Source organism: Scyliorhinus torazame, chromosome 8, assembly GCF_047496885.1.
Source record: "Scyliorhinus torazame isolate Kashiwa2021f chromosome 8, sScyTor2.1, whole genome shotgun sequence".
Lineage (NCBI taxonomy): Eukaryota > Metazoa > Chordata > Chondrichthyes > Carcharhiniformes > Scyliorhinidae > Scyliorhinus > Scyliorhinus torazame.
Window position 1 is genome coordinate 95,693,753 of NC_092714.1, and position 26,617 is coordinate 95,720,369.

The 26,617-nt window shown below is 48.2% G+C and overlaps 1 protein-coding gene across 3 annotated transcripts in view; it reads left to right on the forward strand.

Annotated features, from left to right (window-relative positions):
- Positions 1-1,801: 1,801 nt before the first annotated feature.
- Positions 1,802-26,617, forward strand: part of LOC140428001 (organic solute transporter subunit alpha-like) — a 77,116-nt gene continuing 52,300 nt past the window's right edge. The window contains exon 1 of one of the 3 annotated variants that reach the window (XM_072513944.1): positions 1,802-1,921. Coding sequence is in view for 2 of the 3 variants with exons in the window: in XM_072513942.1 (XP_072370043.1) it covers positions 2,787-2,862 (76 nt within the window). In the remaining variant the exon portion in view is untranslated. Of the gene's footprint in view, positions 1,922-2,611; positions 2,863-18,074; positions 18,185-26,617 lie in introns of those variants that run through there. The other 2 variants (XM_072513942.1, XM_072513943.1) reach the window with 2 other exon arrangements.

Below are 26,617 nucleotides of genomic sequence, written 5' to 3' on the forward strand. Positions count from 1 at the left end.
GGATTTACTAAGCGACAGGAAACAAAGAGTTAGAACAAATGGATCAATTTCAGGTTGGCAAACTGTAACTAGCAGTATGCCACAGGAATTGGTGCTGGGGCTTCAACTATTTACAGTCTAGATTAATGGCTTTGATAGCTAAATTTTCTGAAAGTAAACTGTGAGGAGAACACAAAGAGTCTGCAAAGGGATTTAGAGGGGAAGTGAGTGGGCAAAGATTTGGAAGATGTAGTCATTCTGTGGAAAAATGTGAGGTTTTCCACTTTGGTCAGAAGAATAGAAAAGAAGGACATTATTTAAATGGGGAAAAACTGCAGAATACTGTGGTACAGAGGGATCAGAATCATGAATCACAAAAAGTTAGCATGCAGGCACAGCAAGTCTTTAGGAAGGCAAATGGAATATTGGCCTTTATTGCAAGGAGGATGGAGGATATAAGTAGGGAAGTCATGCTATAGCTTTACAGGGTATTGGTGACATTGCACCAGAGAGCTGCATACAGTTTTGATCTTGTTATTTAAGGAGGGATATACTTGCATTGGAAGCAGTTCAGAGAAGGTTCACTAGGTTGATGGAGATGAAGGGGTTGACTCATAAGGGAAGATTGAGCAGGTTTGGCCTGTACTATTGGAGTTTGGAAGAATCAGAAGTGGTTTTATTCAAATGTAATATTCAGAGGGGACTTGATAAGGTAGGCACTGAGAGGATGTTTCCTCTCGTCCAGGAATCTAGAACTAATGGGAACATGTTCAAAATAAGGTAACACCCACATAAACTAGAGGTGAGAAGGAATTTCTTCTCTCTTTGGAGGGAGGGAGTAAAAGGTCATAGGACAGGCAGGAAAATGGAGTTTAGACCACAGTCAGATCATCCATGATCTTATTGAATGGCAGAACAGACTGGAGGGGCTATTCACTCCTGCTCCTATTTCTTAAAGAGTCACAGAGGTCTACACCATAGAAAAGGCCCTTCTACTCAACGCCTCTACGCTGGTCAGAAACAACCACCTAACGATTCTAATCTCATTTTCCAGCACTTGGCCCATAGCCTTGTCTGCCTCTGAGTTACAAGTGCACATCTGGATACTTCTTAAATGTTATGAAGGTTTCTGCCTCCTTTCAGGCATTGAGTTCCAGACTCTCATCACCCTCTGGGTGAAAATGCTTTTCCTCATCCCCTCTAAACCTCATGCCCCTTGCCTTACATCTGTACCTCCTTGTCATTGATCTCTCTACCAAGGGGAAAAGTTTCTTCCTGTCTACTCTGTCTATGCCACTCATAATTTTATACATCTCAATCATGCCCCCCCCCCCCTCAGTTTACTCTGCTCAAAGGAAAAGTACTAAGTCTATCCAAAACAAAAAACAAAAATACTGGACAATCTCAGCAGATATGACAGAGTTTGGGGAGAGAGAAGCTTTTGTTTTGATGACTTTGTCAAAGTTAGAGAGAACTGGGAATAGAGTATACTGTTATGGGGGGAACGTGGAGGGCCAGTACTAGGTGGAGATTGACAAAGGGAATGTAAATGAAGGTGATCAAGGCTAAGAAGGGTGCTGAAAGTGGCACATTAAGAGATCAGAATGTGTTAATGTCGGAACAAAGGTAAACAGTGTGTCAACGGACAACCTGGACCAGGGAACAGATAGCGCTTGTGGGGTGGGATGGGGGAGGGGGACACATTGGTGAGGGAAAAACAGATGGATGGAAGAAATGAAAGTGAATTGATAGAAATAAAACTGTGTTGAAGGTAGAGGAGAGAGTTCACGGTCTGAAGTTGTTGAACTCAGCATTCAGTCCAGAAGGCTGTAACGTGCCTAATCAGAAGATGTGGTTTGCAATAGGCTTCACTGGAACATTGCAGCAGGCCAAAGACAGACATGTGGGCATGGACAGTGTTGAAATGGCAAGAAACAGGAAGGTATTGTCCAGTATTTTCTCTTTTGTTTCAGATTCCAGCATCTGCAGTAAGTGGCTTTTATCCCAGTCTATCCAAACGTTCTTCAGAAGTAAAACTCTCCAGCCCAGAAACATCCTGCTAAATCTCCTCTGCCCCTTTCCAGGGCTATCACATCCCTCCTACATGTGTTATGTTCTCCTTATTCAAATGCTGTTGTATGAAAATGAATTGATAGAAAGACCATTAGGCAGAGCTACGTTGCTGGAATAGTTACTGGCCAATGCATTCGGATCGCCTGCATTCCTCCTGCGATCTGGTGACTCATTTTCTTCCTGAGCTGTCGGGAGAGACGGGGTTGCCTTTGTGTTTGAAAGAATGTAAACTTCTGAAACTTAAGGCTTGCTATCTGGAAACACATATACACCCTTGAATGCAAACGCCCAATATGCAAACCAGAACCGTTGGGACTAAAGACTCAGCATTAAAAGACTATTAAACAGGTTGACGGGTCGTAGTCAAAGTTGTTTTTGAGTTCGTTGTGACAATTGGCTTTATAAATCAAGAGGCAAACTGTTGGCACTGACATGGCTAGTTCTGGGTATTGAAGATACTGACTGTTTCAGCTGGATCATGTGTGCTTTCCAGCGGCGTTGATATTTCACTTTTAAAAGTCGTTGTTTGCAATCTCAAGATTGCTTCAGAGCTTTTGTACTTCATGTTTGCCATCGGAAATTGTCCAATTCTGAGAGGCGACAGTGATTGAAGTTTGGGAGAGCTGCAGCAGCTCCCTCACTGCAGCTCCAGCCCGGCTGCTCTGGGAAGCGGCGCTTGTTGAGCTCAATCCGCTTTCTGCTTTCCCCTCACAGTCAGTGGGAGTGTTGCAGAGATGACCGAGGCGGCAAACCACAGCCTGGACCTTTACTGCGGCTCCGATCCGCCCAAAGCAGTGGAGATTTTAACCAGTAAGTAAACTAATGGAGTTTAATTCAATCCTGGCCGGCAATAACCCCAGGAAAATTGGGGTTTGTGAATGAGCCACTGGGACAGAAAGTGAAGATGCTGCGACCTGTCCCAGTCCCCAATCTGGGCAGCTGTCCATGGAAAACAGATCAGAAACTCGCACAGATCCCAAAGTGAGCGGAACAGCAGCGAGCGGGTCCTGAGCTGAAGTCTTGCGGGGGGGGGGGGGGGCGGTGGATTGATGGGGGTGGTGATAGTGGGGAGGGGATGTGAAAGGGCGAGGAGCCGGTGCCTGAGCGAATTTACGGCTCTCTTCCCAGAAATAATCACCCTCCATTCTCTAATTAAGTTCAACTCTTCTTGTGACTGATGTGGATAAAAGCAGAATGTAGCTGCTGAACTTTGCCCGATTGGCGCAAGTAAATCCACCCAGCCTGAGTAACAACAGCATTAATCCCCCAGTAACAAGAGCATTAATCCCCAGGAACAACAGCATTTAGAGATTGATTGATTCATTGTCACATGTACCAAAGAACAGTGAAAAGTATTTTTCTGTGGCCAATGGAACGTACACAGTATGTACATAGTAGACAAAAGAATAATCGACAGAGTACATTCACAAATGGTACATCGACAAATAGTGATTGGTTACAGTGCGGAATAAGGGCCAAACAAAGCAAATACATGAGCAGGGGCTGCGTAGGGCGTCATGAATAGTGTTCTTACAGGGAACAGATCAGTCCGAGGGAGAATTGTTGAGGAGTTGTTGCTGTGGGGAAGCAGCTGTTCCTATGTCTGGATGTGCAGGTCTTCAGACTTTTGTACCTTCTGTCTGATGGAAGGGTCTGGAAGAGGGCCAAGCCTGGGTGTGAGTGGTGCCTGACAATGCTGTCTGCCTTCCAGAGGCAGCAGGAAGTGAAGACAGAACCCCAACAACAACAGCGTTTATCCCCCAGTAACAACAGCGTTTATCCCCCAGCAACAACAGTATTTACCCCCCAGCAACAACCGTGTTCATCCCCCAGTAACAACAACGTTTACCCCCAAGTAACAACAGTGTACATCCCCCAGCAACAACAGTGTTTGACCCCCAGCAACAACAGCGTTTATCCTCCAATAACAACAGCGTTAATCCCCCAGCAATAACAGTGTTTATCCTCCAATAACAACAGCATTTATCCCCCAGCATCAACAGCATTTATCCCACAGTAACAACAGCATTAATTCCCCAGCAACAACAGCATTTATCCCCCAGCAACAACAGCATTTATCCCCGAGGAACAACAGCGTTTATCCCACAGTAACAACAGCGTTAATCCCCCAGCAACAACAGCATTTATCCCCGAGGAACAACAGCGTTAATCCCCCAGCAACAACAGTGTTCACCCCCCAGCAACAACAGTATTTATCCTCCGCGAACAACAGCGTTTATCCCCCAGCAACAACAGCATCTATCCCCGAGGAACAAAAGCGTTTATCCCCCTGCAACAACAGCATCTATCCCCGAGGAACAACAGCGTTTATCCCACAGCAACAACAGCATCTATCCCCGAGGAACAACAGCGTTTATCCCCCAGCAACAACAGTGTTTATCCCCCAGCAACAACAGTGTTCATCCCCCAGCCACTACTGTGTTTATCCCTCAGCAACAACAGTGTTTATCCCCCAGTAACAACAGCATTTATCCCCCAGCAACAACAGCATTTATCCCTCGGCAACAACAGTGTTTAACCCCCAGCAACAGCAGTGTTTACATCGAGCAACAACAGCGTTTATCCCCCAGCAACAACAGCGTTTATCCCCCAGCAACAAAAGTGTTTATCCCCCAGCAACAACAGTGTTCATCCCCCAGCCACTACTGTGTTCATCCCCCCAGCAACAACAGTGTTTATTCCCCCAGCAACAACAGCATTCATCCCCCAGCAACAACAATGTTTAACCCCCAGCAACAACAGCATTCATCCTTCAGCAACAACAGCATTTATCCCCCAGTAACAACAGTGTTTTGCCCCCAGTAACAACAGTGTTTATCCCCAGCAACAACAATGTTTATCCCCAGAGAACAACAGTGTTTATCCCCCAGCAACAACAGTGTTCATCCCCCAGTAACAACAGCATTTATCCCCCAGCATCAACAGCACTTATCCCCCAGCATCAACAGTATTTACCCCCCCAGCAACAACAGTGTTCATCCCCCAGTAACAACAGCATTTATCCTCCAGTAACAACAACGTTTACCCCCCAGCAACAACAGTGTTCATCCCCCAGTAACAACAGTGATTATTCCCCCTAGCAACAACTGCATTTATCCCCCGGTAACATCAGTGTTTATCCCCCAGCAACAACAGCATTTATTCCCGCAGCAACAACAGTGATTATTCCCCCCCCACCCCCCCCCCCGGCAACTACAGCCGTTACTATTTTATTGTTGAACAACTCTTTTCCGACTTTTTCAGAAATTTAAAATGTGGACAAACGCTTAATCTGTCTATTGCAGCATTTTCTAATGGCTATTCCAGTTGGTACGGCAGGTGAAGGGTTAACTGAACTTCTCTACGTAGCAGTATTGTAACTTACAGTTATTTTTAAAATGCTATGAACATCTACAATTGTAATGTCAGTATGAGGTGGTTTTGTTTGTCACCTAGCTGCAGTTAGTGGAAATGCAGTCTGAATCCTGGTGTCTGGACCTGATCAAAACACTGCACCCTGGAGGAGGCAGTGCTTCACTTTGGATCTGAAGTCTTGTGGCTGAGTAAGCTGGAGGAGGCAGTCTTGCTGTTACATTTCAGCCATTTACATCTAACTGAGAATGATTTTATTTCACACCGATGCTAAAGTTTTGATTGTGAATGCACGATGAAATCAAAGTGGACAAGGAAGGGAACGTTGAAGTTAGTAGAGAATGCTCCTGAGTGATCAACTCCTTGACAAACCACTATCATCCTTAGCCCTCTCATTCTGTCTTCCACTCTCCGACTCACATAATGGGGAACGTGTTAGTCCGAACTACAGTTAACTGCCAGGTTTAATTGTCACTTTAAACTTCGACCTTGCTTATTTTTTGTGAGCCTGATGTTTTCTCAAATTTGGTTTCCTAATTTTTGACTTTGTGTATTCTGCACTGGGCTACGCTACAAGATTCAGTTCCAGTGTCTCTGGTCTTCTGTTTAAATTTTGAAATAACTTTGTGAAATGACAAGGTCAAAGGGATGACCATGAAAATAAATTGGAGAGTTTTGTGGGAAAAGAAGAAATTAAGAGAGGATAAGAGGGCATTGAACTCAGGGGAGAGAGGACATGATGAAATGCAAAGTGAGGATGAGAATTAATTCAATGCACATGTGGAGGGAGAAAGCATTAAAGGTATTTTGGTTGAAAAAAATGATCATAGGCTCACACTATTATCTCTTGAGTTCCCCAAGGATCTATTCTTGGCCAGGTCCTATTTCATATCTGCATGTTGTCCTCTTGGTGATAGCATCCAAAAGCACAGCAGGCTGCTTTTTACCGCACATGTGTTTGGTGGTGGAGGGGGCAGGTAAGATAAGGCAAGTACCCACTCTATCACCTTCCCACTCATCCCTGAGCTCAACACCCACAATCCAGGGTGTAGGCAGGCAACAAAACTGACACCTGCCTGCCATATTTAAACCAATAATTTGGGGTCAATTGAGCTTGAGAATAAAAAACTGACCCTGATAATACACTGCCCATGCCATAAAACAGTTGGCATGGGCAGTCGGGTGAGACCAGGCAGGCCTCTTTTTAAAATAAACTTTTTCAGAGGGCAGGAAAGAAAGGGGTTACTATCTTTGGGATAAGCCCTTTGTGCATGGACGAGGGGCAGCCTCCAAAGATATTACCCATCTCTTTCTTCCTACCTACCTGCTCTATAAAACACACCACCCCTGAACTGCCCAAACCCTCCCTGCCCAAGACCTGGCTCTGGAATCAATGCTTTCTTCTTGTTTCTGCCTGGTCGCAGTCCCAGCAGCACCCATTAATGCACTCTTGGCACTGCTGGGAGCACTGGACCTGCCACCCAATCCAATTGGCCGGCAGCTCCTGAGATTGGGACTTTCTCCCCAATGAGGGGCAGATGTCCAACACTGCCCCCACCTACCCAATGTGGCAAACAGGAAACAAGAGTAGGAATAAACAGATCTTTTTCCGACTCCCAATGATTAGTGGGGGACTGCAGGGATCAATGCTAGGATGTGCAGGGATGTCTTGCTGCAATTATACAGGGCCTTGGTGAGGCCACACCTGGAATATTGGGCACAGTTTTGGTCTCCTTATATAAGAAAGGACGTTTGTGCTACAGAGGGAGTGCAACAAAGATGTACCAGGCTGATTCCTGGGATGGCTAGACTGACGTATGAGGAGAGATTGAATTGGTTAGGATTGTATTCGCTGGAGTTCAGAAGAATGAGGGGGGATCTCATGGAAACCTATAAAATTCGAACAGGACTAGACAGGGTAGATGCTGGAAGGATGTACCCGATGGTGGATGAGTCCAGAGCTAGGGTCGGCAATTTATGACAGAGATAAGGAGAAATTTCTTTACCCAGAGAGTGGTGAGCCTGTGCAATTCTTTACCAGAGGAAGTAGTTGAGACCAAAACACTGTATGTTTTCAAGAAGCAGTTAGATATAGCACTTCGGGCGCAGGGGATCAAAGGATATGGGGGGAAAGCGAGATTAGACTATTGAGTTGGATGATCAGCCATGAGCAATGAATGGCAGAGCAGACTTGAAGGGCTGAATGGCCGCCTCTGGCTCATATTTTCTATGTTTCTACGACCCCAGCCAGTCCCAATATATAATAATGATTAAGATGAGGGAACTAAATGTAATATCTCTAAATTTGCAGATGGCACAAAGCTGAGGGGGCGGGTGAGCTGTGAGGATGATGTTTCAGTGTGATTTGGGAAAGCATGAGTGGGTGGGCAAATGACGGGCAGATGCAGTATAATGTCGATAAATGTGAAGTTATCCACTTTGGTCGCATAAACAGGAAGGCAGATTATTATTAAAATAGCTAAATTAAGAGAGGGGAATGTGCAATGAGACCTTGGTGTCCTCGTACACCAGTTGCTGAAAGTAAGCATGCAGGTGCAGCAGGAGGTAAAGAAGGCAAATTGTATGTTGGCCTTCATAGTGAGAGGATTTGAATACTAGAGCAGGGATACCTTGTCGCAATTATACGGGGCCTTGTTGAGGCCACATATGGAATATTGTGTGCAGTTTTAGTCTCGTTATCTGAGGGAGGAAGTACTTGCTTCCTTGGAAGTGTGGAGACGGTTTACCAGACTGATTCATGGGATGGCAAGACTGACGTATGAGGAGAGGTTAAATCGGCTAGGATTGAGTTCTTGAGTTCTTCAACACCCCTCCACCACGCGCCCCCCCCCCCCCCCCCCCCCCCCGCACCTGCAGCCTAAACCACGCAGACCATGTCGAAGAGAAACCCGAAAAGAGGAGAATGGGAAGGAGCCAGCTGCCCACCAGTAAAGCCAACAAGGACGAGGAGAGGGAGACCGCAACCTCAGCCACACGAGGTGGTATGGAAATGGGAAGGGCCGACCCTACAGAGTTCTCAATGTAAACCTAGGTGCTGATGGACAAGCTCATGGGCTTTATGACCACTGAACTCCAGAGTCCAGAGGCACAGAGAGGAGCAGAAAAGAGAATTCCTGGTGGATATCGAGGCAGCGGTGGAAAGTGCAACAGCCCCCATGAGGGGGCGATGGCCAAATTGGAGCAGAGGCTGGAGGCCGAGGAATTGAAAACGAGAGACCTGGAAAAAGCTGCCACCGACCAAGGGGACCCAAGAGGCGACCCTGATCAAGACCCAGAAGAGCCTAAGGGAGAAAATCGATGATCACGAGAACAGGTCTCGCCGCCAGAACTTGAGACTCGTGGGGCTGCTGGAGGGATGGAGGGGAGAAGCCACACAGATTACCTCTCGGAGATGTTCGGGAAACTAGTCCGCAAAGTGGGCCTCGCCAAGCCCCCAGAGGTGGACCATGCCCATAGGTCACTTCGACGGTGGCCCAGGGGAACCTCCACGGGCAATGATTGTGAAGTTACGCATGGAGTGGATCTTGAGATGGATGCAAAGTGTGAAAGGGTGCAAGTGGGAGGGGCATTCCATCCGCTTGTACCAGGACATTGGGGGGGACCTGGCCAAGCGCCGAGCTGAATATAATACGTCCATTCCGCCCTGTACAAAAGCGAGGTGCGGTTTCGGCATGCTCTACTCTGCCAGGTTATGGGTCACATACCAGGCAAAGGAATATTATTTCGACACCCATGAGAAGGCCAACAAATTTGCCCAAGACAATAACTTAGGCAGACAGTAAGAGTGCACATAGGTGAGAAGGCAGGGTTCGAAGCCCAAGGGAAAGAAAAATAAGGAAGAATGTTGGCAGACGGGCAGAGATGCGGAGGGGGTAGGGGGTAAGGAGACAGGGGTTAATTAGGTGAATCGGATCAAGAGGGGAGCTGCTAAGCTAGCGGCTAAGCTGGTGTACGGGAAGCACAGAGAAAGAGGAGGCCACGGCGCACCTCATTGGAGGGAGGAGGCGCCTGGGAGGAGGGAGGAGAAAGATGGAAATTCAGGGAATACAGATTGCAATAGAAGGGGGCTTAAAGGTTTGTGTGGGGGGGAGGTTAGAGCCTGGGGTGGGGTTGGGGGGAATTAGGAGGGGAAACATAATTGTTGATGGTGGGTGGGAGAAGGGGAACAACGGGGGGGAGGGGTAGAGCAACGGTTGCAATGGGCTACATGTGGATAAGGCGAGAAAGGGGCAGCAGCCTCTGGTCATTTTGAATGGCCCGAGAATGAGGGCAGGCCCGGTTGGAAGAGGCCGGGCCCACAAGGTGAGTATGGTTAATCAAACGTGAGGGTGTGGGGGGCAAAGTCTGAGGTGGACGTAGTCTTCCTGAGGAAAGACACCTGAGAGAGAGGGACCGACAGCGGGTAAGGAAGGGCTGGGTGGGATAAATGTTTACTCGTGTTTCGATACGAGGTCAAGGGGGGTGGCCATATTAGTGAGCAGGACAGTTTCATTTATTGCGATGAGCACAGTGTTGAAGCCAGGGGGTAATTCGTTATGGTTAGTGGGACCCTGAAAAGGGTCTTGGTAGTTTTTGGTAAATATATATGCCCTGAACTGGGACAACGCAGAGTTCATAAAAAAAACAATGATCAAAATCCCAGACTTGGACACCCACCGACAAATTGTGGGGTGCGACTTTAACTGTGTACGAGACCCAACGTTAGACAGATCCAACCCCAGGACAGATAACGTATCAGGCATGGCATGCAAACTGAACATCTTTATGGAGCAGGTGGGAGGTGGAAGCCTGTGGAGGTTTCACCACCTGGGGTAAAAATAATTCTCCTCTTATGTGCATCAGGCCTACTCACAGATAGACTTTTTTGTGGTAGAGAAGGGGTAGCAAAGGCAGAATACTCTGCCATTGTAATCTCCGACCATGCGCCACCTTGCATCGATGTGTGGCTGGAAAAAGGCCTGGCCCAAAGCTGCCATGGAGGCTGGATGCAGCTCTCCTCGCCGATAAGGAATTCAACATTAAAATATCCCAAGCCATCAACGATGATGTATCCTGCAACCAGAATGGGGAGGTCTCACCCGCCACATTCTGGAGGCACTGAAGGTGGTGATCAGGGTGGAAATCATAGCTTATAGGGCCCTTAGGTACAGAAAGGAAAGGGAAACCAAGCAATGGCTGATCGACTCCATACTGGAAGCGGATCGACGGTATTCCGCTGCCCCAACCCTTGAACTGTTAGCAGAAAGACAAAAGCTGCAGATGGAATTTGACTTGTTATCCATGATGAAAGCAATCCACCAGCTCCGCCAGGCATGGGGGGCCTTTTAAGAACATGGAGACAAGGCCAGCTGCATGCTGATGCACCAGCTAAGAAAACAGGCTGCCGCGAGAGAGGTAGCGTAGATCAGGGACAGAAACGGTAAGCTGGTAGTGGACCCAAACAAGGTCAATAAGGCCTTTACCGTGGGCTATACAGGTCCAAGCCCCTGGAGGGGTCTCGGTGATGGACCAGTTCCTCGACAGGCTGGACATGCCAGTGGTGGGGAGGAAAATAAATGGGTGGTGGGAGCACCACTAGGGCTGGGCGGGATTGTGGAGCACATCAACTCCATGTGGTCAAGGGAAAGTGCTGGGATCGGATGGGTTCTCGGCAAACTTTTAAAAAACATTCTCAGCAGCACTGGCTCCGCGGGACTTACTATCCAAGGGTGCCCTGCCGCCCATGCAGGTACGAGCCTTCATCTCACTGATCCCCAAAAAAGACAAGGACCCGACACCCCATATACACACCCATCTCTCTCCTAAACACTGATGCAAAAATCTGAACAAAAGCTCTGGCGAGGCGACTGGAGAGCTGCCTGCCAGATGTGCTCGCGGAAGATCAGACTGGTGTTGCTGCTAACTTTAGCCTTAGTTTAATTGCTCTGTTCTATCACCTTTGCTCTTGAGTCGCCAGGTACCTTTCTGATACCACCACGTGGTTCAATTCCGAGTAATGACCAATAATCCAACACACCACTTAGTAAGAGTTAAATCAACGCACATTTACTATATACAGAAATCAATACTCATGCATAAATTCTACGTCTAAGCTACTTCCTACAACTAACAGGCCAATACTTGACTTGGAAATGACCCACCAGGTCAGGGAAACAAATGGCCTTTCGTTTGGGTTCTGAGCCTGCGGGATTCGAAGCTGGTACAGGTCGATAGCTAGGAGTGCCTATCTCGTAGCGAGTGTTGGAAGTAAGACTTACGATTTGAGCGGCTGTTGCAGAAGGTCAGCAGAAGGGATGGCAGAAGGGTGACAGAGAGGAGAAGGGTCGATTTGAACTTGGACTCTATACTTATAGTCCCCAGGGGCTTCCCGCCTTTCGGGGCAGACCCTGTACCTGGTTCCAAGTGATTGGACTTTGTCCCAATCACTTGGTTCGATATTCTCCAATGCTGGAGCGATTCCTTGATCGATGGGCGGTCTTGGGGTGATCGTTCACCTACCTTTGTGTAGGCTCCTGTTGGCGCCGAAAAGTCTGGGTTGGCTTTGTGTCTAAAATGTTGCACATTGTTCCCGGGATTGCTCATTAATATTCAGATGGCTGGTGTTTTGTTGTGCTGATGGCTGCAGGTATCGATCCTGTCTGGCCTTCCTCGAGGCGAATACACAGTTTTACCTGCAGCTGCTTGTTTTAGTCCTGTTGGTTGATTTTCCCATCAGCCTTTTCCGTTCGCCATTTTAAATCGGGGTTGGCCATTCTAAATCGGGAGTTAGCCATTTTAACTGGCTACACTGGGTTCGTTAAAGGAAAACATCTAACAGCGAACATCAGACTCCTGCTGAATGTAGTAATGACCTCATCTGGGGAGAAGACACGAGAGGTGATCGTCTCCCTGGACGCTGAGAAAGCTTTCAATCAAGTAGAATGGAGGTACCTCATGGAGGTGCTTGAACAGTTTGGGTTTGGCACAGGGCTCATCACGTGGGTGAAGCTCCTTTACAGTATTCCTATGATGAACGCCATCAGCTCTGAATACTTCCGGTTGCACAGGGGAATGAGGCCCTCTATCCCCGCTCCTGTTCGCACTGACAATCAAACCACTGACTATCCCCTTAGGTTGGTGGATGGTGGGCGGGCATCCGAAGAGGGGGCAGAGAACATAGAGTTTCTCTGTATGTGGAGACCTACCCCTCTACGTGTCGGACCCCCTCGCCAGTACAGGAAAGATAACTGGACTCCTTAGGGTGTTCGGCGCTTTCTCAGGTTACACGCAACCTGGGAAAGAGTAAAATCTTCTCAGTGAACTCCTGAGCGGGAGGAGCGGAGCTGGAGGGACTACCATTTAGGTACCTGGGGATCCAAGTGGCCCACACTTGGTGGAGGCTCCACAAATTGGACCCTCCCCGCCAATGTTACGTGCAGTGTATCCCACCTCCTAAGATCCTTCCTGGCCTCCTCCACCAGCTTCGTAAAGTTCCACTTATGGAGCCCCATCTATTCCCTTGCTACCTGAATCCTCAAATACCTAAACCTATCCCTCGCTACCGTAAATGACCCAGCTCATTCACAGGGGATATCTCGCTTTTCAAAAACGTGATTCAGATTAAGGTTATGTTAACAGAGGTAAACTGTCTTTTCCATGAGAAGGGAAGAAATATGGACTTGGGTTTTTGGTACATTTATCATGTGCTCTAAAATTACTTAATGCAATGAATTGCTTATTTTTTAAAATAAATTTAGATTAGCCAATTGTTTATTCTCCATTTAAGGGGCAATTTAGCATAGCCAATCCATCTAACCAGCACATCTTTGGGTTGTGGGGGTGAAACCTACGCAGACATGGGGAGAATGTGCAAACTCCACACGGACAGTAACCCATGGCTGGGATTCAAACCCAGGTCCTCAGCGCCGCAGTCCCAGTGCTAACCACTGCGCCACATGCCACCCCGTGAATTACTTACTTAAAGTGCCATGACTGTTGTTATTTGGCTGTGATGTGAAATGTGAGCTTTTCCTTTTGTTTTCGTTAAATATTTGAGAATAGACTACCATTTATATTTAAATAGTGCCTTTAGCATAGTAAAATGTCACAGGGACATTAGGGAGCCAATAAACTATTCTGATTTCTGACACGTGTTATTTTTATTCTCCACTCATACTAATTCCTGCTCTTCTGAGTCAGGACCTTATGATATAAGAGCTATTCCACCTCCTTTTAATTTCTGTCTGTCTTTAAAAAAAAATTTAGAGTACCCAATTATTTTTTTTACTATTAAGGGGCAATTTAGCGTGGCTAATCCACCTACCCTGCACATCTTTGGGTTTTGAGGGGGGACCCATGCAGTCACGGGGAGAATGTGCAAATTCCACACGGACAGTGACCCGGGCTAGGATCGAACTCAGGTCCTCGGCGTGTGAGGCAGCAGTGCTAACTACTGCGGACCGTGCCGCCCACTGCCTGTGTTTTTGAAATATTACATACCTTGGCATATTTATTTTCCAACCTTGGTCTTTGTTGGGTTCCTATGACATGGGAAGAACTGCAACACACTATGTCCAAAACCTAATCCTTATTGCTAATTTAAAAAATGGACTTAATGCTGATCTAACAAATGAAATGATTGCTACAAGTTACCTGACCATAGTGTTGGCTCTTTCTGTGAGAACTACTACCAGAAGAGACGAGAACAAACCAATTATTTTTTCAGTCAATGAAATTTCACACTTCATTGTCCAGGTCCGCTGTAATTTACGGAGGCTGAAGAAGTGCAGACGTACTGGCACCCCAACCTGAACTATCACAAAAGAAAGAGATCGAAACTCATTATTTTGGGAGAGATTAGGGCCGCTTTAGCTCAGTTGGCTTGACAACTGGTTCATGATGCAGGGCAAGGCCAACAGCGCGGGTTAAGTTCCCGTACTGGCTGAAGTTAGTCATGAAGGCCTGCCTTCTCAACCTGGCCCCTTGCCTAAGGTGTGGTGATCCTCAGGTTAAGTCACCATCAGTCAGCTGTCCCCCTCAAAGGGGGAAACAACCTGTGGCCATCTAGGACTATGGTGACTTTATCTTACTTATTGGGAGAGATAGTCCTCAATATCGGGACCCCACAAGGTTGTATGCTTAGCCCCCTACTATACTTCCTATACACACACGACTGCATGGCAAAATTTGGCTCCAACTCTATCTACAAGTATGCTGATGACACGACCGTAGTGGGTCAGATCTCAAACATCGATGAGCCAGAGTACAGGAGGGAGATAGAAAACCTAGTGGCGTGATGTATGGATAACAATCTCTACCTCAACGTCAGCAAAACTAAGGAGCTGGTCATTGACTTCAGGAAGCAAAGTATCGTATACACCCCTGTCTGCAGCAATGGTGCAGAGGTGGAGATAATAATAATAATCTTTATTGTCACAAGTAGGCTTAAGTTAACACTGCAATGAAGTTACTGTAAAAAGCCCCGAGTCACCACATTCCAGCACCTGTTCGGGTACACAGAGGGAAAATTCAGAATGTCCAAATTACCTAATAGCACGTCTTTCGGGACTTGTGGGAAGAATCCGGAGCACCCGGAAGAAGCCACGCAGACCCGCGGAGAACTTGTAGACGCCGCACAGACAGTGACCCAAGCCGGGAATCGAACCTGGTACCCTGGCGCCCATAGATGGTGGTGGTTGACAGCTTCAATTCCTAGGTGAGCACATCACCAACAATCTGTCCTGGTCCACCCACGTCAACGTTACGATGAAGAAAGCACAACAGCGCCTCTACTTCCTCAGGAAACGAAGGAAATTCAGCATGTCCTCTTTGACTCTGACCAATTTTTACAGATGCACCATAGAAAGCATCCTATCTGGCTGCATCACAGCCTGGTATGGCAACTGCTCAGCCCAAGACCGTAAGAAACTACAGAGAGCTGTGAACACAGCCCAGTCCATCACCAAACCTGCCTCCCATCCATTGACTCTGTCTGCACCTCCCGCTGCCTTGGGAAAGCGGGCAGCATAATCAAAGACACCTCCCACCTCAGATATTCTCTCTTCCAACCTCCTCCGTCGGGCAAGAGATAGAAAAGTCTGAGAACACGCATTAACAGGTTCAAAAACACCTTCTTCACCACTGTTACCAGACTCCTGAATTTTTTTAATTAAAAAAATAATAAAAAAATAAGTTCAGTGTACCAAATTCATTTTATCCAATAAAGGGACAATTTAGCGCGGCCAATCCATCTTCCCTGCACATCTTTGGGTTGATATCTTCGCGAGATACACGCAAACACAGGGAGAATGTGCAAACCCCACACGGGCAGTGACCCAGAGCCGGGATCGAACCTGGGACATCGGCGCTGTGAGGTAGCATTGCTAACCACTGTGCCACCGTGCTGCCCAATAGACTCCTGAATGGCCCTCTTATGGACTGAATTGGCATTTAAAAAAAAATTATTTACGGGATGTGGCCGTCGCTGGTTAGGCCAGCATTTATTGCCCATCCCTAGTTGCCCTCAGGAGGTGTGGTGAGTTGCCTTCTTGAACCACTGCAGTCCTTCAGGTGTAGGTACACCCACTATGCTGTGAGGGAGGGAGTTCCAGGATTTTGCACCAGGACAGTGAAGGAACGGTGATATATTTTCAAGTCGGGGTGGTGGGTGATTTGGAGGGGAACCTCCAGGTGACGGTGTTCTCAAGAATGATCTGCTGCTCTTGTTCTTCTCGACAGTAGTGGTCGTGGGTTTGGAACATACTGTCTCAGGGACCTTGGTGAGTTACTGCATTGCATCTTGTAGATGGTACACACGGCTGTCACTGTTCGTCAGTGGTGGAAGGTTTGAATGTTTGTGGAAGGAGGAGCAATCGAGCGGGCTGCTTTGTCCTGTTCATACATTTTCTCTACTGAGTAGTACTACATCCATATGCTTAAACCAATGTCTGTGACTATGTATTTAATTTATGTATTTATGCATGTTCTATGTTTATTTCATATATGGTGCGATCTGTCTGGACTGTACGCAGAACAATACTTTTCACTGTACCTCAGTACACGTGACAATAAATAAATCAAATCACCTAGTCTCTCTCTTAAGGAGGAATAATGGAAGGGGCAGCACGGTGGCGCAGTGGTTAGCAGTGGTTCGATCCCGGCCTCGGGTCACTGTCCGTGTGCAGTTTGCCCATTCTCCCCGTGTTTGCATGGGTTTTGCCCCCACAACCCAAAGATGTGCAGGGTAGGTGGATTTGCCATGTTAAATTGCCCCTTAATTGGATAAAATGAATTGGGTACTCTAAATTTATTTGAAAAAAAATCTTTACTGACACATACAAATTCAGAAAGACAAGATGATTTACAATATTTATCTTATACTCTAATTTTTAAGGGAAGTATGGAGGTACATGTGAATTAACAAGTGAACTGTGGTCAGGCACATCAGATTCCAAAGTATTTTTTTTTAAACATAGTGCCTTTAACATAGTAAAATGTCACAGGGACATTAGCGAGCCAATAAACTATTCTGTTCTTTGACACGTGTTATTTCTAATCTCCACTCATAAAGATTCCTGCTCTTCTGAGTCAGGATCTTATGTTATAAGTGCTATTCCACCTCCTTTTAATTTCTGCTTGTCTTTTTAAAAATAAGTTTAGAGTACCCAATTATTATTTTTCCAAATAAGTGGCAATTTAACATGGTCAATCCACCTACCCTGCACATCTTTTGGGTCATGGGGGTGAGACCTACGCAGACACGGGGAGAATGTGCAAACTCCACATGGTCAGTGACCTGGGGCTGGGATCGAACCCGGGTCCTCAGCGCCGTGAAGCAGCAGTGCAAACACTGCACCACCGTGCCGCGTCCCCCCCAGACTCCGAAGTAAATGACAGATGTAACCCAAGCAGATTCCATGGATTCCTCAACAACCCATCCAGGCATCAGTCACACTGTATGCCTCACTGAAACTCCATTTTTGTCATAAGGGTTTCCAATTTCCACGTCTGAAGATCCTGCCTTGGAATTTTCTCCAAACGTCTCCCCAATCAGCTGAAACAAGGATCCAAGGCCAGGATTTTGATCTTGTCTTCCAAGGTGCCTTTCTCCTGGCTCTCCGAACATTCACACTTCACCTTTCAAGCACACTTTCAGATCTTCAGTCGCTGACAAACAGAACACCACTGCTTCAAAAGAGTACTTCCACCCCAATGGCCGACAGTCCAGAATCAGCAACCTTTGGCTGCCCTCTCAGATCTCACAAGTCCGCTCCACTAAAAGTCTGCTCCTCACAGCTTCCTCTTTAATTTGGAGCCTATTTGTTTGCTCTTTCTTTTCAGCCTTGCTTAGCAATATCTGTTTCTGATCTCTGACCTTGACTCCCTATCAGGGATTGTCTTCTGGGTCCTGTTTCTGATCCTTGTCATTGTTGCTACTTGGGATCTTCTCCTGGGACCTCTTTCTGTCCCAGTCTCTGGTTCGGACCTTCTTCTAGGTTCGGGACATTCTGCTTGTCCCCCTCCCAATGTCTTGCTACTTGGGGCACTTTCTCTACAATGGCGCTCTGGTTCCAGATCACCTGACTTGCAGTTTCACATTATTTCACTTATTTTCTTCTGCACAGGTGCACTGGGATGGTTCCCAGCCTAGCAAAAGAAAAAAAGCACAAAGTGCATATTCCTCGACTGGCACATGCACAAAAGGCTCAAGGTCCACTGAGAACTCTAGTTCCTGAACTGTGACTCATGAACTCAACTTTGGGTAAGTGTTGGAATTCACTACAGTACCTACTTCACCTTGCGGTCACCACCAACTCAACAGCGAATGCTACAACTCCAGCCTTCAGCCAGCTGAACTCTAGTTTGAACATGAAATAATTCCTCATTTCCCGCCTCCCCTCATCTTTACTGCGTATGTTTGGAATGGGATATTGCAAACACTCCTGCCACCAGGTTTTTGAATGTGAAAATAAACTAACCGTCTGAGTTAATCCTAACTCGAGTTTGCTGTGGATTATTAGCAAAGTGAATTGTAAAAGCCAAGGGAGTGGGGAAAATTGCCACTGGCTATTTTTGAAAACAAATTCAAAACACCTGCTTACAGATGCATGGTAAGGGGAAAGAGGTACAGTTTCTCCATTTCTCTCCTGTCCGTAACCATCACCTTGCAACCATGTATCCTTCACGGCGATTATATCAAACCTATATACTTCAATTTGTGCCATTAGTTTTTCTATCTTGTTATGACTGCTTCATACATTTAAAGAAAGAGTCTTCAATTATATTTCTTTTACCCTTTATTCTTTACATGGACCTTATAGTGGGGCAGCACGGTAGCATTGTGGATAGCACAATTGCGTCACAGCTCCAGGGTCCCAGGTTCGATTCCGGCTTGGGTCACTGTCTGTGCGGAGTCTGCACATCCTCCCCGTGTGTGCGTGGGTTTCCTCCGGGTGCTCCGGTTTCCTCCCACAGTCCAAAGATGTGCAGGTTAGGTGGATTGGCCATGATAAATTGCCCTTAGTGTCCAAAATTGCCCTTAGTGTTGGGTGGGGTTACTGGGTTATGGGGATAGGGTGGAGGTGTTGACCTTGGGTAGGGTGCTCTTTCCAAGACCCTGTGCAGACTCGACAGGCCGAATGGCCTCCTTCTGCACTGTAAATTCTATACAGTGTTGCAGTTCCAGTTTAGGTCTCTGTCGCATCCTGTCCCACAGTGCTTGTCTGTACCCAAATCACTAGATTCCTATATTGCTTCGACTTTACTCTTTAGGCTTTTAAACCTTCCTTCACCCATTCCCTCAACCCGTCACCATCCCCATGCTTTTACTTTAAAGGACTATCCACAGCCCTTGTTACATGATTCACTAGGACACTGATCAAGGCTGGTTTAAATGGAACCCATCGCAGCAGAACATCTCTGTCTATTCCCAGTACTGGTGCCAATGTCCCATGAATCAAAACTCTTCCCATGCCACTCTTTTAGCGACACATTTAATTTTCTAATCTATTAGACCCGATGTGAATTGTAAAATGGCTCAGGTAACAACCCAGTGCTTATTGCTTTCAGATTCTATGTTTTAATTTGGACCTAATTTAAAAATTCTAGTGGAACTTCGTTGACTCATTCGTGGCCCATGACAACTGGATCCCCCCCTTTCAATCGAAGTTTGTCTCCAGACTCGAAGAAATGTCTATAACTCTGGCACCGGGAAGGCAAAGCAATTTTCGGAATTTCACTCTTAGCTTCAGCAAACAGCATCTACCCCCTGACTATCGTGTCCTTATCACATACCTTTTCACTCCCACCAGGTTCTCCCAGGCTTGACTGGATTACTGCAACATGGTGCTATAGTTTACTCACCCACCCTGCAGTCATTGTTCTCATCCACAAAGATAAGAAGTACCTAATACCTGTTGGTCAAGGATAGAACAAAGAACAAAGAACAATACAGCACAGGAACTGGCCCTTCGGCCCTCCAAGCCTGTGCCGATCAAGTGTCCTATCTAGACCAACCACCTGTATCCTTCTATACCCCATCTGTTCATGTGCAGATCTAGATAAGTCTTAAGGTCGCTAACGTATCTGCCTCAACCACCTTACTTGGCAGTGCATTCCAGGCCACCAACGCCCTCGGTGTAAAAAACTTCCCCCGCACATCTCCACTGAACCTTTCCCCCCTCACCTTGAACTTGTGTCCCCTTGTCATTGTCATTTCCAGCCTGGCAAAAAGCCTCCAACTGTTCACCCTATCTATACCCCTAATAATTTTAGAAACTTATATCAGGTCACACGTCAGCCTCCGTCTCTCTAGGGAGAACAATCCCAGTTTATTCAATCTCCCCTCATAGCAAATACCCTCCATACCAGGCGACATCCTGGCAAACCTTTTCTTTTGTAAATTTAGAGTACCCAATTCATTTTTTCCAATTAAGGGGGCAATTTAGTGTGGCCAATCCACCGAGCCTGCACATCTTCGGGTTGTGGGGTGAAACCCACGCAAACCCGGGGGGAATGTGCAAACTCCACACGGAAAGTGACCCAGAGCTGGGATCGAGCCTGGGACCTCAGCGCCATGAGGCAGCAGGGCTAACCACTGTGCCACCGTGCTGCCCATTTGGTTGATGCACGATCAGTTACACAAAGACGAGAGTTGGATGCAATCGAGGCTTTATTACACTAAGATGTGTGGCCTCCTACAGCAGCTGGTGAAATGGCTGCTGTACGAGGAGCACACGTATTTATACTCCGCCTACTGGGCGGAGCCAGCAGGCAGGGAACTACCCCCGTACCTGTAGTACAGGGCCTTACCACAAAGTACCTAATATATACATCAGTGTTGACTACCACATTCACCCCCTGTTAAAATTGAGTCCGGCGGGGGTGGTGGAGAACTATATACAAGTAGATGTTTTATAGTACAGAAAAAAAATTGAGTCCAGCGTGGGTGGAGGAGAGTTATACAGAAGGATGATTTTTTTTTAAATGTGCCGATCAAGTTACAGGTTCAGTCGGTCCGGAGCCTTGATCTGCCGTTGGGAGCTCCGCAGTGGTGGCAGCGATTCCGGTGTTGGTCTGGTCTTCGGTGACTCTGGGAGCATGCCAAAATCCTCTTCATCCTCGGGCGTGGGCAGGGGGAGGACTGATTGTCCTGGGGTGGGGGTTGCGGCTGGGTGTGCCGGGGGAGGGGAGGGTGGCGCCGGGCCGGAGGGGTGTGTGTGTGTGTGCAACCAGCTGGTGTCAGGTCTCCGAGGGAGACAGTATCTTGGCAGCCGCTGGGGTACGCTGCGTAGGCATTCTCTGGGTTGGCGTGGAGTAGCTGTACCCTCTCAACCAACGGGTCCGCCTTGTGGAGTCGTACGTGCTCACGGAGGAGTACGGGTCCTGGAGCTGCGAGCCAAGTCGGGAGCGACACCCGGAGTTGGACTTCCTGGGGAAGGCAAAGAGACGTTCATGGGGTGTGCCATTAGTCACAGTGCATAGGAGCAATCAAATGGAGTGCAGTGCGTCGGGGAGGACTTCCTGCCAGCGGGAGGCAGGGAGATTTCTGGACCGTAGGGCCAGCTGGACCGCCCTCCAGACCGTCCCATTCTCCCTCTCCACCTGCCCGTTTCCCCGGGGGTTATAGCTGGACGTCCTGCTCGAGGCGATACCCTTGTTGAGCAGGAACTGATGCAGCTCATCACTCATGAATGAGGATCCCCTGTCACTGTGGACGTAGGCGGGGAAGCCGAACAGAGCGAAGATGGTGTTGAGGGCTTTGATGACGGTGGCAGACGTCATATCAGGGCATGGGACGGCGAAGGGGAATCTGGAATATTCATCGACTACACTGAGGAAGTACGTGTTATGGTCGGTGAGGGGAGGGGCCCTTTGAAGTCCACGCTGAGGTGTTCAAAGGGGCGGGAGGCCTTCACCAGGCGCACACGGTCTGGCTGGTAGAAGCGCAGTTTGCACTCCGCGCAGACCTGGCTGTCTCTGGTGATTGCCCTGACTTCCTCGATGGAGTAGGACAGGTTGCGGGCCTTGATGAAGTGGTACAAACGTGTGACTCCCGGGTGACAAAGGTTATCGTGCAGGGTCCGGAGTCGGTCCACCTGTGCGCTGGCACATGTACCTAGGGATAGAGCATTAGGGGGCTCGTTGAGTTTACCGGGGCAACACAAAATCTCGTAGTTGTAGGTGGAGAGCTCGATACTCCACCTCAAGATTTTATCGTTCTTGATCTTGCCCCGCTGTGTGTTGTTAAACATGAAGGCTACCGACCGTTTGTCAGTGAGGAGAGTGAATCTCCTGCCAGCCAGGTAATGCCTCCAATGCCGCACAGCTTCAACGATGGCTTGGGCCTCTTTTTCGACGGAGGAATGCTGAATTTCGGAGGCATGAAGGGTTTGTGAAAAGAATGCCACGGGCCTGCCTGCCTGGTTGAGGGTGGCGGCTAGAGCGATGTCTGATGCGTCGTTCTCGACTTGAAATGGTAATGTCTCGTCGACTGCGTGCATCGCGGCCTTGGCGATGTCAGCCTTAATACGGTTGAAGGCCTGGTGAGCCACGGCCGTTAGGGGAAAAAGAATGGGGCCCGTGGGGCAGTGGGGGAGGGGGAGTTCCATGAGGGGGCGCATGCGGTCGGGATCGCGCCCCAGAACTCCGTTCTGGACCACATAGCCGAGGATGGGTAAGCGGTTTGTGCTGACACGCACTTCTTGTTACAAGTTAGGTTGAGGAGAGTGGCGGTGTGGAGAAATTTGGCAAGGTTGGCATCATGGTCCTGCTGATCGTGGCAGCAGATGGTGACATTGTCTAGGTACGGGAAAGTGGCCCGCAGCCCGTACCCGTCAACCATTTGGTCCATTCCCTGTTGGAAAACCGAGACCCAGTTGGTGACACCAAAGGGACCCCTAAGAAAGTGGTAAAGGTGGCCATCTGCCTCGAAGGCAGTGTATGGGCGGTCCGCCTTACGGATGGGGAGCTGGTGGTAGGTGGATTTTAGGTCGACAGTTGAGAAGACCCGGTACTGTGCAATCTGATTGACCATATCAGATATGCGTGGGTGGGGGTACGCGTCGAGCTGCGAGTACCGATTGATGGTCTGACTAGTCCACGACCATTCTGTGTTTCTCCCCAGTTTTCACAACTACCACTTGGACTCTCCAGGCTCTGTTGCTGGCCTCGATGATGCCTTCCCGAAGCAGTCGCTGGACTTTGGACCTGATGAAGGTCCTGTCCTGGGTGCTGTACCGTCTGCTCCTGGTGGCAACGGGTTTGCAATCTGGGGTTAAGTTTGCAAATAGGGAAGGTGGGTTGACCTTTAGGGTCGCGAGGCCGCACACAGTAAGGGGTGGTAGGGGCCCGCCGAATTTCAATGTTAGGCTCTGGAGTTTGCACTGGAAGTCCAGGCCGAGTAGCAGGGCAGCGCAGAGGTTGGGGAGGACGTAGAGGCGGAAGCCGCTGAACTCCATGCCCTGGACAGTGAGAGTGGCTATGCAGTACCCCCGGATCGCCACAGATTGGGACCCGGAGGCCAGGGAGATTCTCTGGTTGGTGGGGTGTACCGCAAGGGAGCAGCACCTTACCGTATCGGGATGGATAAAGCTCTCGGTGCTCCCGGAATCCAGCAGGCAGGAGGTCTCACGTTTGGTAGAGGTCAACGATTTTCACGTTGGTAGAGGCCGTTGCTAGGTTGCATGGGCGGGACTGGTCAATCGTGACCGAGGCGAGACGCGGCTGGTCTCGATGGTGGCAGACGATGGGGTGCCCGGGGGGCATGGGTCCTGGTACGATGGCGGCGCCCACAGGCCGCACGTGTCGTGGGGGAAACAAGATGGTGGCGCCTGATGATCCTGGCCGCATGTGGTGGGTCGAACAAGATGGCGGCGCCCACGGGCCGCACATGGTCTGGGGAGAGGAAGATGGCGGCGCCCACTGGCCATATGTGGGGGGGAAATCGGAACAATAGCGGTGACTGTGAGGGCCTGGCACACCACAGCGTAGTGTCCCTTCTTGCCGCAGGCCTTGCAAAGGGCGCTCCGGGCCGGGCAGCGTTGTCGGGGGTGTTTTGGCTGCCCACAGAAGTAACATTTGGGGCCCCCGGGGTTGGTTGGCTGCCACACGGCACAGGCTGGCTGAGTGGGGTCCCCGATGGGGTGGCCATCTGCGGAGTCCACGATGTGTAGAAGGGGTGGGCCGCGCGGCCGGGGGTGTAGGCCTGGATGTTGCGCGAAGCGACCATCAACGAGAGCGTTGCTTTTTGGTTGCCGCGAGGTCGAGCGTGGCCCCTTCTAAGTGGTGCTGGCGGATATAATCCGACCCTATCCCCGTAACAAAAGCGTCTCATGAGCAAGTTCGAGTGTTCCGTGGCCTATATGGCCTGACAGTCACAGTCTCTGACTAGGGGAATTAGAACACGCCAGAAATCTTCCACTGACTCACCGGGAAGTTGACTACGAGTGGAGAGGATGTGTCTGGCGTAGAGCGTGTTAGTCCGCTGAGCGTAGTTTTCCTTCAGTAGTGCCATGGTGTCTTCGTAGGTCGGCGTTTCCTGGATAGGTGGAAAGGCGTTGGACCTCAGCCGCGTGTAGAGGATCTAAATCTTCTGAGCTTCCGAAATTGGGTCTGGTGCAGACCTGATGTAAGCTTCGAAACAGGCTAGCCAATGTTGAAAGTCCTTTTTGGCGTTGCCTGATTGCGGATCCAGCTGCAGGCGATCCGGCTTGATGCGGAGGTCCATCTTCTGAAAACTTTAGTGTAATAACTTGATGCACAATCAATTGCACAAAGACGAGAGTTGGATGCAATCGAGGCTTTATTACACTAAGATGTGTGGCCTCCTACAGCAGCTGGCAAAATGGCTGCTGTACAAGGAGCATACATATTTATACTCTGCATATTGGGCGGAGCCAGCAGGCAGGGAACTACCCCAGTACATGTAGTACAGGACCTTGCCACAAAGCACCTAATATATGCATCAGTGGTGACTACCACACTGGTAAACCTTTTTTGTATTCTCTCCAAAGCCTCCACGCCCTTCTTGTAGTGCGGTGACCAGAATTAGACACAGTATTCCAAATGGGGCCTAACCAACGTTCTGTATAATTGTAACATAATGTTCAAGCCTTTATACTTGATACCCTGTCCTATGAAGGCAAGAATGCCATGTGCTTTCTTTATCACCATTTCCACCTGTGCTGCCACTTTTTAGGTGTTTGTGGACCTGCACGCCCAGATCTCTCTGTGTCTCAATGCGCCTGATGGTTCTGCTATTTATGTTATAGCTCCCACCTTAATTAGATCTACTAAAATGCATCACCTCACATTTGTCCGGGTTAAATTCCACCTGCCATTTCTCTGCCCAATTTTGCAGCCTATCTATATCCTGTTGTATTTTCTGACAATCTTCATCACTATCCGCAACTCCTGCAATCTTAGTATCATCCGCAAACTTGCTAATCAGACCCGCTACGTTTTCTTCCAAGTCATTTATATATATCACAAAGAGCAGAAGTCCCAGAACTGATCCCTGCAGAATACCACTAGTTACAGACCTCCATTCGGAAAAACGTCCTTCCACTGCTACCCTCTGTCTTCTATGGCCAACCCAGTTCTGGATCCATCCAGCTAGTTCACCCCTGACCTCATGTGATCTAACCTTTTGCACCAGCCTGCCATGAGGGACCTTATCAAATGCTTTATTAAAGTCCATGTAGACAACATCCACAGCCCTTCATTTTTGTCACCTCCTCAAAGAATTCAATCAAATTAGTGAGGCATGACCTCCCTCATACAAAACCGTACTGTCTGTCGTTAATAAGGCCATTCACTTCCAAATGTGCATTGATCCTATCTCTGAGAATCTTTTCCAACAATTTAACTTTCACTGACGTCAAGCTCACTGGCCTATAACTACCCGATCATCCTTGCAACATCTCTTAAATAACGGTACAACATTGGCTATCCTCCACTCCTTTGGGATCTCACCTGTGGCCAATGAGGACACAAAGAATTCTGTCAGAGGCCTAGCGATTTCATCTTTTGTTTCCCTCAGTAATCTGGGATAGATGCTATCTGACCCTGGGGATTTGTCTACATTAATGCTTTTCAACACACTTAACATTTCCTCCCTCATAATAACGCCCTGTCCTAAAGTGTTTACCCATCCCTCTGAGACACCACCAATCAACACGTCCCTCTCCTTTGTGAATACCAATGCAAAATACACATTAAGGACCTCACCTACTTCCTCTGGTTCTACACATAATTTCTCTCCTTTGTCCTTGAATGGGCCAACTCTTTCTCTAGCTACCCTCTTGTTCCTAATTGTATAAAATGCCTTGGGATTCTCCTTAATCCTATCTGCCAAGGATATTTTGTGACACTTTTTGCCCTCCTAACTCCCTGCTTGAGCTCTTTTCTACTTTCCTTGTATTCCCCAAGTGCTTTATCTGTTTTTAGTTGCAATAAGACTCCTCCATCGCTTCATGCTGGATCCCTTAATCTGTCTGACTTGCTGTCACACCCTCCTGTCTTTGACCATTGGCCAATTCTAAAGTTCTACTTAACCGAAGGAATAGTACTGCCTCCCTGAGCAAAGTGTCCAGATAATTCTCCACTTGCTGATGCACCTCAATGTCTACAGTTTGGACTCCAATTCAGCAAATCCACTCATTACAGCCTGTCAACTTGAACATGTTCCAATAAT